This window comes from Cyprinus carpio, chromosome B25, assembly GCF_018340385.1.
Source record: "Cyprinus carpio isolate SPL01 chromosome B25, ASM1834038v1, whole genome shotgun sequence".
NCBI lineage: Eukaryota > Metazoa > Chordata > Actinopteri > Cypriniformes > Cyprinidae > Cyprinus > Cyprinus carpio.
In genome coordinates this window covers 15,627,915-15,640,774 of record NC_056621.1, presented here as the reverse complement: position 1 = coordinate 15,640,774, position 12,860 = coordinate 15,627,915, and the positions used below count along the sequence as shown (strand labels likewise).

The window sequence follows — 12,860 nt, the reverse complement described above, 5'->3', positions numbered from 1 at the left end:
AATGTTGTCAGGTTTTATGAGGTCTAATGTATAAAGGCGTGTTTTATTGTGGAGCATGCCTGGGCATGTCTCTTCAGATTTCCTTTATGAAGCTGCACTTGGCAACCCTTGCAGTTATCGAGAGAGATTCGAGGAAAACACTCAAAGCAGCAGCAGCAGAGCTACGAATGCGAATATCAGCAGCTCCCGACAATGCCTGTAAGTGGATTTGCTCAACTAGACAACGGTTCTCCCATTTGACAGTTGTTAGTATATGCTCTATCGTCTTGCGTTTCAATATCAATCCGATTGGTGGTTATTTTAACCGAGCGATAAACATGGGAAAGTTTGTGATTTCACGTGGCGCTGCGCAGGCTCAGAGAGGGCCTCATGTTTCAGTGTTTAAACTGTTTCAGTGCACCGGATAAAGTGATAGTTTGGACGAGATTGATGTTTTATTTGTCTTTTTAAAAGTAAAGTATTATAGTTTTCAGACTGACAGTGATGGGAGTGATCAATATGGCTGTTGAACAATGTTGTTTTCGTGTGCAAAGAAGCATGGTGACAGTTTGTAATGTTATTGTGGTATTGTCTGTATAAATATAGTGGTGCCAAGACTGTAGATTTTATATTTAAGAGAGTAAAACCACTGTCATATTGTTAGCGATAGTGTGTATATAGTAACATTTATGGGGTGTGTGAATGAAATAAAATGTACATAAATTTAGTAAATATTAATATTTGCATTACACGCATATTTTAAATGTTAAATATGTGCGTATGCTCTTATGTGAATATTTGAAATGTCAAAAACTCACATTTAAAATTTCAATATTTTCAGTATATGTGTATACATATATACATATACTGTATATGTATGTGTGTGTTTGTGTATGTGTATAATTTTAAATATTAGTATATTTTTATATATTATGCTGCTGCTTTTTACATACAGCAGAATTTATAATATAAAAAACTAATATAAAATATATTAATATTTATATATATATATATATATATATATATATATAATATATAATATATATATATATATTATGTGTAATTTTATGTAAATATTTAAATTCTAATTGTAAAAGTACTGAAAATGTAAATATTTACATATTTTTCCACGCACATTTTAAGTATTTATATATGTGTAATTTTTTTAATTTAAATATTTACTTAATTTCTTTTAAATTAAAAAAATATATATATTTAATATAATATTTGAACTATATTTTTGCCAGCTGGCCAAAGATCTGCTGAACCCGTCCTTTGATTTTGAGAGAAGGCAGCATAAGAAGAAAAGGCTTGTGCAGAGTCCAAACTCGTACTTCATGGATGTGAAATGCCCAGGTTTGAACCGTTTGTTTGTCTTAGTAATGCATCACGTGTAGGAAATGTAATCTTTTCTGCTTATCTCCACGCAGGTTGTTATAAGATCACGACTGTGTTCAGTCATGCGCAGACGGTGGTGTTGTGCGTTGGGTGTTCAACAGTGCTCTGCCAGCCCACAGGAGGAAAAGCAAGGCTGACCGAGGGTGTGTATTTGCTGAATGATGTGTATGTGTATTTGCCTGTCTGGGTTGTACTTTTGAATCGGACGTAACTACAAATCAAAATATTTGATACAATATCTCAAGCTACTTCTTTTTTTGTTTCAAATAGGTTGTTCTTTCAGAAGAAAGCAGCACTGAGAAGGATGAAGCAACTTCTTAATGCCTTACTTTTCATTGATTACAATGAATGAACTTGAATAATGTGATGATGAATGGTGCATGGCAGGTTCTTTCTACCATGCTATCAGTTCAGTGGTTCTGAATAAAGTTTCTTCTGCATGATACAGCTGCATCCTGCAATTGAATTCAAACACATTCAAAACAGTCAGTACATTTTTAGTTTCATTTCTCACCTCATGCAATGATCAGCACCTTGACGTCATCTTATGTAATCTTTAACATCTATATTTTGTAGTTAAGAAACTATCTACACTACCATTCAAACGTTTGAGGATAACGTTTTATTTTTTATTTTTTTTTAATTCTGTTATGCTCAGTAAGGCTGAGTTTATTGGATTAAAAATACAGAAATATAGTGAAATATTATTATAATTTAAACTAAATTTTTTCTATTTTATATTATTTAATAATGTAATTTATTCCTGTGACGTAAAGCTGAATTTTCAGCATCCAATACTCGAGTCTTCAGGGTCACGTGATCCTTCAGAAATCATTCTAATATGCTTTTCCTTTTCATTAATATTATACATATAAAAAAACAGTTGTGCTGCTTAGTATTTTTGTGGAAACAATTTTTCAGTGTTCTTTTTTTTTTTTAAATAGAAAACTCAAAAGAACTTAATTTATCAAGAATGGGAAAAAATCCAGTTTAAATAATTTTTAAAGTATCCTTGTTGATTTCTTTTAAAAAATTTAATAATAACCTCACCGACCACAGGCTATAAATTGGATGTGAGGGTTTGTGTACAATATAAAATTAGCTAGAATAATATAAACTGACTTTTACATTGAAAAGATTGCTTTTATTCGGTTGAAATTATGTATATTCAAGTCAACAGGAGGAATTTTAATGAAATGTTTTATTTGTGAAAATCAAACACATTTTAAAGAAGGAAACGACACATTAAACATATGGTGTGTCACATTCTTAGAAAATATATAAATACGGGTTTTCAACTATCAAAAAAAGCACAAGCGCCCGCTCTTGACCAAAGCACATCGGATTAACATACAAAAGTGAACATACTCAAACATAAAGAATAATTTACATGCAAATCAAAGTCACTATTAAATTCCATTTGTAAATGACTGACATTTTTATCCAAAATAGTTGCTTTAATTAAATCTCCGTTAATACTTATTTATGATGGTAACCATCAAACACACTCCTGGTTCCTCCTCATCAGACACTTCAGAAAGAATTCCAATTGTGGCAAGAAAGTGGTCCGTTTCGTAAGGCTTGGTGAGGAAATTCTTGCTGTATGTATCGCTTAACAAGATCTAAATTTAACCGGCCTTATACTGAGTGTAGATTTGCAGCCACACAAGTACTGCAGCAGTGTTTCTTCTATATGACTTTTACTGAGTCTGGCACTGGACGCCACCATGCCTGGGCCCTTCGTCTTCATCGTAGGCTTCACCACTGCGGTTTCTCTTTTGATTTTCATAGTCTACTTCACACAGGTCAACCTCTTCCATATCATCTGACATCATGACATGATCTCTGACTGGAAGTAGCTTCTCCAGGTCAGGCAGCATGTGCTCAGGTAGCCAGTGTTTATCTGGGAACTCAATCTGAGGGAACAAAAGGGCTTCTGTAAGATGTGACGGTCCCAACACAAATTATAATTTAATCATAATTTTTTTCAATATTAATTATTTTTATATTTACAAAACATTTATTTTTCCAATTTCAAGATTTTTATTTATTTATTTGGCTCTAAACAATTTTTTTTTCATAATAGATTCCAAGCAAAATACTATAAAATCTAAATAAATGAAAAAAATTATAACACATTAAATTATATTCAATTACTTTAGTTTATATTTAATTAGTTTTTATTAGTAATTGTGTTTTTTAGCAGAAAGCAATTACTTTGGTTCCTATAAGATGTTAATCAAAATAAAAAAAAATATATAATGATTTTTTGTTCTTTTTAGTATAATAATTTATGTTTAATTATTTATTTAATTTGTTTTTGTTCTTGCAAAGCAAAACTTAAATACAAATAGTAATGAAATAAAATATAATAACAGTACGATTTTTAATTATCACAAATCAGATTAAATTAATTTGTCTATTTTTTTCTATTATTTTAATTTATTTATTATTAGTAATTACTTTTTTTTTTGAAGTAGGTCATCTATTTATGGTTTGTTTCTAAAAGATGCAAAGCAACATCAAATAAAACAAGCCCTAATGAAATAAAAATAATAAAAGGTACTGACTTACCTCAAACTGTATGATGAGAAGCCCTTTCTCATAAGGGTCTCTGTACACAGGCATGCCCTCATTATGAATGCATTTTAGATCATTAGGTTTTATTACTTGACCTAAAACCAAAAAAGAATAAAAATTTGATGTCCTAAATATTAAATGAAATATCACTTGAATATTATGCACATATAAATAGTATATAGGGCATACCTGGAGGTGAGTTGATGAGCAACAGTCGGTTATCTAGCATACGAATAGTTTTTTTAAACCCACAGAGCGCCTCCACCAGCTTGATCTTCATCTTCATGATCAGGTTGTCATCTTGTCTTTGGAAGACGGGGTGTTCTTTCAAGTCCAGTACGATTATAACATCACCAGGCTCCAGTCCAGGCTCCTGATCTCCTTCTCCGTGGAATGTGATCTTCTGGCCGTCCTTCATACCTGTGACAAAGACCATTGTTAGTATGCTTCTAGAATACTTCATTAGAATACAGAAGGGCCTGGAATGACGCGAACTTGATGTTCTTCTACCTTTGTCAATATGGACTTCAAGAATCTTCTTCTTGCGTTCCACTTTGTGTCCATTGCAGTTCTTGCAACGGTCCTTGGAGTTGAACATCTCTCCCTGTCCTTGGCAGTCGGAGCACATGCTCTGAATCTGCTGGATCATTCCCGGTCCAATCTGTTGCACCTGGACCTGAACCCCTCTTCCTTTGCATGTTGAGCATTTTTCAATTGCGCCTTTTTTGCCTCCATAACCTACAAGACGGATCATTTACATCTTAAATCTTCAAATCACCACTGGGTCTTGAATTACAATATTATTAGAACCATTTTCCTGTTAAAGATACTCAACAGACTTGCAACCTTCTTACCTTCACATTTCTCACAAATCACGTTCTTCTGAAGGCCAAGTTTTCTTGTCGAACCATTGTATAATTCCTCCAGTGTGACTCCAAGCTGGTGCACCACATTCTTACCTGAATAAAGGAAAACAGATTACACCGTATTAGCTACCAACCACCAGGATATGGAACATTACAGTTCATAAACTATATTTAAGACTATATTATTAGTATGTCTTACTTCTTTTTTTTTTCTTTATTCTTCCTCCGCCGAAGAAAATGTTGTTGATGTTGTTGGTGGGTTATTCTCCTGCTGTGCCTCCCTCCTTTATGGCTTGTTCACCACCTTGGTCGTACAAATCCCTCTTTTTGGGATCTGACAGGACCTCGTAGGCTTGTGATATTAGTTTAAACTGGAGAAAAGAAAAGAGATTAATTTTAATAATGCATGCATAAACACACTTCCCATCACGAGTCTGTCATTTAATACATCTTTTAAATTGCTTACTTGCTTTTTTACTTAGCAACTTTAATTACTCTTTTTTTTCCCCCACAGTTATTTTTATTTATTTATATATTTGTTTGGTTGTTTGTTGTTATTTAACCCCCCCCCTTGTGTTTATGTATTCTTGAAAACTGGCAAGTTCGTCTCTCACAACAAATATCAACATGGTCACACTTTATTTTAAGGTCCAATTCTCACCATTAATAAACCATTAACTATGATTTTTTTCTGCAATAAACTCTTATTTTGCTGCTTATGAATAGCAAGTGTTATTAAATGTTAAGTTTAGGTATGGACCCGTTTCTCAAGACTGTGATGACGCATTTAACGGTCATCACCATCGTAAATCGTCAAAAAAAAATTTAATATTTTGATTTTTTTTAATGTATGTACATTTATAACAATATGCTTTGCATAATATCACCTTTGCATCAAATTACAAAAAAAAAAAAAAAAACTAGTTAACACTAATGCCAAGGTGTTTCTAATACAGTGTCTATTGGAGGGATGGTAAATTTTGACTACCATTATCAGTCTCAATTTTTTTTTTTTTTTCAAAGTCATGAAAACACTATTACGGAGTATTTGTTTTGCTTTTTGAGCAAATGGGAACACAAAAATATATATATATATATATATATATATATATATATATATATATATATATTTATTTATGGTACTCTCCCATTCACTGCTCTTGAAGTTATCCCAACTATGACGATTTCCGCTGCTGAGAAACCTAGAAATGTGAAAAGGTCCATTGGGTAGATTTAGGGATGTAGAATATGTCATACAGAATATGTGCTTTATAAGTACTAATAAACAGCCAATATGTTAATAATAGGCATGCTAACTAGTTAACAGTGAGAATCGGTCCCTATACTAAAGTGTTACCAACAACATAAAATAAGATAAAATATAATAATCAAACAAAATATGCCTACTTAAATTCTGTTGTGATTTCTGTTTTCTTCCAATACTTTTATTGGATTATGTAAAGGTTTTTTGTTCATTTTAATTATTAATTCAAAATAAAAAAATCAAATAAAAATAATAATACACATTCAAATCATGAACTCTTTGCATCCATATATGTGGAGGGATCTCAAAGCCATGTTTAGAAAGGCATGTCGCAGCTCACACGCGTGTTCGGGACACTTCCAGAAACTTCCTCTCATTTCTGTCGCTGGCAGCGTGAAACACGATACAGACACCTCCACTTACTTTCTCGCCCTCGTTCGGGTTTTTGTCCGGGTGATATTTCAGCGCCAGTTTCCGATATGCCTTCTTGATCTCGTCCAGCGAGGCTCTGGGACTGACGCCGAGCAGATCGTAGAAACCGGTTTCTCGAACCATCTTTGACAATCAGCTACAATGTACAGGAACACAACATATCAACAGTCAATATGCCTAGGACAGTTAAAAGACATATTAAAGCTTATCATATGTAAATATGCCTAGGACAGTTAAAAGAAAAAAAAAAAAAAAAACAAAAAAAAAACAATGTACAGGAACACAACATATCAACAGTCAATATGCCTAGGACAGTTAAAAGACATATTAAAGGTTGTTACTGGAATTGCAAGACTGTTATTACTTGAAAGCTATCATTATGCTCAAACTGTCCTTTACGTGAGTGAATGGCTCTAGAGATTGGTAGCTGTAATTATGGCTCTAGAGAGAACACTTCAAATATGGTTTTATTTGTTGTTTTTTTGTGAGTTTTGAGTTTGGTGATGTTATACTGAAGGGGGTAAGAAGGTAGATGTGTAGCGGGCTGGGTTTTTCTCTCTGGTTTCTTTTATTTTGTTGTTTGGCTGAGCGCAGCGCGCGCTGTCGCTCTTATATAAACCGCGGCGCTCCAGAAGCTTCTCGAGCTCCAGCGCCGGAACCTTCCACGCGAAGAATAGACATAAGGGATGATGGGATGGAATAAGGACATGCAGCTTGGTGTCATGAGATGTTGTTATCCAAGCAGTTATGAATGATAGGCCTACCTAAATTTATGTATGTTAGAATGGGTTTGCATGATGTTTAATGCAAGATAACATGCAAAGTAGATTTTTTTTTTTTTTACATTTTCTAAAGAAATGTGAGATGCATGTGCAAAATTGCAAAATTAATGCAAAAAAAAAAAAAAGTTATAGCGCGTGTCAGATGTAGAACGTAGCGAGTTATTACTAAAGCAAAGTAAATCAAGTCGTATTTATTTATATAGCGCTTCAAACAATGCATTACAGATCGTTTCAAAGCAGCTTTACTGGGATTAACAGATATATATAATTATTTAAACTAACGGAAAAGAACGATTCAATGTCGTTCCAAAAATCTATTTGCCAATTGCTCAGCAGAGGTCACTCTTTAACAAGGTAAACTTTTCAGCTGGCTAAATGATGATGGTGGATATGTTAATTTTATTGCATGCAACAAAAATATGAATCTTAATGAAGAATAGGGCTATTTACCACCAATTAATATAACGGAAACATATTTAAGTTTGTAAAAACAAAAGCTGCGTTAACATTTTTGCCCTGTAAAGTTTACATAGCTTGTCAAACATTTAAAGTGAAATATATATTAGCCTACTGTCTTCTGAATCATTTGTAGATTCTACTAGTGGAAGGTTCTCACCGGATTAGCTGGATGAAGTAGATGTGTACACACAGTCAAGTAAAGACTGTAAAAGCATCTTATCATTTGCGAGCAGCAGTGAAGAAGGTCTTTGGTGAAGAAGGTCTTTGATTAAAAATGTGCATTATGTGCCTTTTGCAAGGTATTTAAGGTAAATAAGAGAATAAGAGCACTAACAATAGGCCCACTATTCTTGCTTTTTCTGTTTCTGGTTGCCTAATTATAAATAGCATGCACTTTGCATAACTGTTGTTGATGTAGATTTGATTCTTTAGTTAAAAATCAAAAGCAATGACAGATTGTTATAATAACTTACAAAAAAAAAAAAAAAATCAGTGTTATTAGGCAAAATGTGGATTTTTGTCAGGATCTATTACTTTCTTAAAATTAAATTATGCGTGTGTGTTTTTTTTTTGTTTTTGTTTTTTGGTACAAAGTAAACAAAAAAATCCAGGGTGGCTTTGTTTGGTGATGCGTGTGTGTTTTTCAGAAAAGCCTAATTAATTTGGTTAAGTTTAGTATACTTGTTGGGCATTATTCTTTAGAAATAATATTGCAAATTTGTTATTTGGAAATAATAAGTACAAGTATTACAAGAATTAATTTTGTTTGTTGGTTAATTAATTATTGTTTTTTGAAAATTGTATAAAAGATTTTAAAAACCATATAACACCAACATGACAACAGAATATGTCTTAGGACATGTGTTTAGTACACTTGCTCTAAGGTCGCTCTTATGCTCCGCTCATTTGTAGCAGGCAGCTCGGCTTCCCTCACATGATCAGGTGTTGACATGATAGTAACACAGATCTGAGCATTCAAGTTCACTGTGAAGGAGTTCATGGTCTCTATAGTGCAGATTCTTCTAGAAAAAAAGTTCTTCGAGTTATAGCTGAACAGCTAAGCTTGTATAAACTCTTGGTTTATAATGTCTGGAGTGCGGCTTTGCTCTGTCCTGCCCCTTTAACAGCTACAGAAAGTTTGTAGCTCCACCTGACTCTCTAATGCCGAGTCCGTCTTTATTAATCTCCGGAGCCGAACTTAAACTCTTGTGACTTGAACAACTGTAAACATGAGAAACATTTGATTCTCAGCTGGTTAACAGTAACTAAAAACTGAAATAGTGTCTCAGAAAAAGTGACATTTTTAAAAAAACCTCTAGTGTCAATTGTTTACAGATGCCATTTGGATTTTTTTTTTTTTTGTGATGTTACTGATCCTTTCACAGCACAAGGAAAAAGCACCTTAGTGCTTAGTGCTCAGAGAATGATGGTTAAGTAAGAGCTTGTTAAAAAAATGAACATCAACACGTCTGAAGTGTCTGAATGATAGTCCGCTGAAGTCTGTTTATAGTGAAGTCTTTCTCTCTATTCCTCAGTCTTTGTATCATGTGCTCAAATGCTGGTGTTTTGCTCAACTGTAGCAGGATCAGAGTCCAGCGTCCCGCCTTCATGTTTATCTGAATTATCCTACAGCTCACAGCAGAAATGTTGAAAGTTTATGGCTCCTCCTGACTCTCTACTGTTGAGTCCGTCTTTATTATTCTCCGGAGCCGGACTTAAACTCTTGTGATTTCTACAACTGTGAACATGAGAAAAATGTGGTCCTCTAATAATTTAAAAAACCTTACAAAGTGTCTCAGAAAAAGTGATGTTTTTAAAACAGCTCTAAATTATGCTCTCTACAGAAATCAGACTCTCCTTCTATAGATTGAAAGATTGTGATTCCTCTCGACTCTCACATATCGAGTTCGGACTTCAAGAATTCCAAAGCAGAACTCAGACCCTTTTGATTTCTATTACTGGTGAACATGAGAAAATTTTGGTTCTTGAGTATGTAATAGTAGACATCATAATAAGAAGCAGGAAAAAAAACTTTAACCAGACAAATTTACAAAATTTGGGAAATTATTATTTTTATTGAATCATTCTTACAGGAGACTTTTGACAGATTCACAGTGAAAATTTCTCAGTCATCATCAGTGCTGGAGAGTCACAAAACAGTGAATAACAACTATCTTGATGATCTGTGATGAAGGTGATGCAGAGACTCAGTCAGTCTCTGCTTGTGTCCATCGACAATGTCACTGTTTCTAGAGCTCAAAGAGTCCTTGTGCTTCACCGACTATGAATCAGATCCGATGTAAGAGAGACACAGTGCTGGATGAATAACAGCAGCGACGAGACACAATGAGCAGCAGCTTCAGTTCATCAGCTGCTCAGATTTTACGCTCCTCCTCTTGAACATAAACCAGTGATTGTAGGGTCAAAGTTTCAGTGATTTGAAGGCTGGTAGATTCTCTGTCATCCAGAAAACAGCCGTCAGTTCAACTGTGTTTCAGACGGATGAGTAGACGCTGATTGAGTTCTCCAGCTCTTCTCTGTCAGAAATCTCTGTATTGTGATGTTTAGAAGAGCATTTGTATGATGTGATCCAGCAGCGATGTACAAGCGTGTAGAAACACTTGTTCACAGATCCATCTCATGTTCCACTGATTTGTGGCAGAAAGCTTAGCGTCTCTCCTGTCATCAGTTTGAAAATATTTGGCATAAAAACTGCTTAAAAGAAATAAAGAAAAGGTTACAAACAGGAGAAAAGTGCAAAGGGTAGAAGCGTGTAGAAACACTTGCTCTAAGGTCGCTCTTATGCTCCGCTCATTTGTAGCAGGCAGCTCGGCTTCCCTCACATGATCAGGTGTTGACATGATAGTAACACAGATCTGAGCATTCAAGTTCACTGTGAAGGAGTTCATGGTCTCTATAGTGCAGATTCTTCTAGAAAAAAAATTTATTTGAGTTAAAGCTGAACAGCTGAGCTTGCATAAACTCTTGGTTTATAATGTCTGGAGTGCGGCTTTGCTCTGTCCTGTCCCTTTAACAGCTACAGAAAGTTTGTAGCTCCTCCTGACTCTCTAATGCCGAGTCCGTCTTTATTAATCTCCGGAGCCGAACTTAAACTCTTGTGGCATGAACAACTGTAAACATGAGAAACATTTGATTCTCAGCTGGTTAACAGTAACTAAAAACTGAAATAGTGTCTCAGAATAAGTGAAATTTTGAAAATACCTCTAGTGTCAATTTTTTGCAGATGCTACTTTGATTGATGTTTTATATCTAAAGCAAAATTATTATTATTATTATTATTTTTTGTGATGTTACTGATCCTTTCACAGCACAAGAAAAAAGCACCTTAGTGCTCAGAGAATGATGGTTTAGTAAGAGCTTGTTAAAAAAAATGAACATCAACACGTCTGAAGTGTCTGAATGATAGTCTGCTGAAGTCTGTTTATAGTGAAGTCTTTCTCTCTATTCCTCAGTCTTTGTATCATGTGCTCAAATGCTGGTGTTTTGCTCAACTGTAGCAGGATCAGAGTCCAACGTCCCGCCTTCATGTTCATCTGAATTATCCTACAGCTCACAGCAGAAATGTTGAAAGTTTATGGCTCCTCCTGACTCTCTAGTGTTGAGTCCGTCTTTATTATTCTCCGGAGCCGGACTTTTGTGATTTCTACAACTGTGAACATGAGAAAGATGTGGTCCTCTACTGATTTAAAAAACCTTACAAAGTGTCTCAGAAAAAGTTTTTTAAAACAGCTCTAGTGTCAATTATTTGCAGATGCCACTTGGTTTGATATTTTTGATCCAATGCCAATTTTTTTTCTACTTATCCTTTCACTGCAGAGGGAAAAAGCACTTTAGTGCTCAAAGAATGATGGTTTAGTAAGAGCTTGTTAAAAAAATGAACATCAACATGTCTGAAGTGTCTGAATGATAGTCCGCTGAAGTGTGTTAATAGTGAAGTCTTTCTCTCTATTCCTTAGTCTTTGTATCATGTGCTCAAATGCTGGTGTTTTGCTCAACTGTAGCAGGATCAGAGTCCAGCGTCCCGCCTTCATGTTCATCTGAATTATCAAAAGTATAGGGCAGAAGCTTTGTGATTGCATACAAAATAATAATAATAATAATAACAATAATAAATAAATAAATAAATAAATAAATAAATAAATAAATAAATAAATAAATAAATAATTCATGCATTAAAGATTTTTTTGTTAAAGAATAGAATAATTCATGCATGTCCAAGATTTCTGAAGCCCCACCCCCAAAGCCCCACCCTCTTCCAAGTCCAAGATTTCTGAAGCCCCTCCCCCACCCAAACCGAGATTTTCTAATGCCCCACCCCCTTACAAGCCCGAGATTTCTGAATCCCCAACCCCTTCAAAGCCCGAGATTTCTGAAGCCCATCCCCACCCAAGCCGAGATTTCCAAAGCCCCACCCCCTCCCAAGACCGAGATTTCCGAAGCCCCACCTCTTCCAAGCCCAAGATTTCCAAAGCCCCACCCCCTCCCAAGACCGAGATTTCTGAAGCCCCACCTCTTCCAAGCCCAAGATTTCCGAAGCCCCACCCCCTCCCAAGACCGAGATTTCTGAAGCCCCACCCCTTGTGCTCAGATGCAGCAGGTGAGTCAGCGCACAAAATCGGGTGTGTGCCACAGGTCTGTGCCAAAGCTGCCGAATTCTGACCCCCGCCGGCCCCGCTGTGAACATGAGCGAGCTTCGGCACTGAACTCAACTTGATTTTGTGCGCTGACTCACCTGCTACATCTGAACACAACACAAGCTTCAACCTGCTGGAGCACATGACACAAAAGATTCATTTGAGGAAGAGAAAGAAAGACTTCACTCTCAGCAGACTTCTGACAGAGATCTCGAATACCAGCGTTTCTTGGAGGCTCCGCTCAATCGCTTTCCGACAATAACTGCGCACCAGCCCTTTGCTTTGACTATGAACATGAAGTCAGCTTCAACATGGAACTGTTGTTGACACTCGACGAAGTTGACGGACTCTGTTAGAGCTCACATTTCAGATATGTTGTAGAATATCAATGAATGCCGATCTCTAACACAAAGATGCCTTTACTTCTTCTCCGACTGGACTTTCT

General features: G+C 35.3%; 1 protein-coding gene and 1 pseudogene across 1 annotated transcript; one reads left to right on the top strand and one right to left on the bottom strand.

The window, feature by feature from the left end:
* The first annotated feature begins 41 nt into the window (after positions 1–41).
* On the top strand, positions 42–1,822 carry LOC122142453 (40S ribosomal protein S27-like). Its single transcript, XM_042753258.1, has 4 exons — positions 42–198; positions 1,227–1,335; positions 1,410–1,520; positions 1,648–1,822. Exons 1-4 carry the CDS (start codon positions 193–195, stop codon positions 1,674–1,676), a joined length of 255 nt encoding a protein of 84 aa, XP_042609192.1. The 5' UTR covers positions 42–192; the 3' UTR covers positions 1,677–1,822.
* A 738-nt stretch (positions 1,823–2,560) lies between these two features.
* On the bottom strand, positions 2,561–6,685 carry LOC109047468 (annotated as a pseudogene).
* Positions 6,686–12,860: the final 6,175 nt, after the last annotated feature.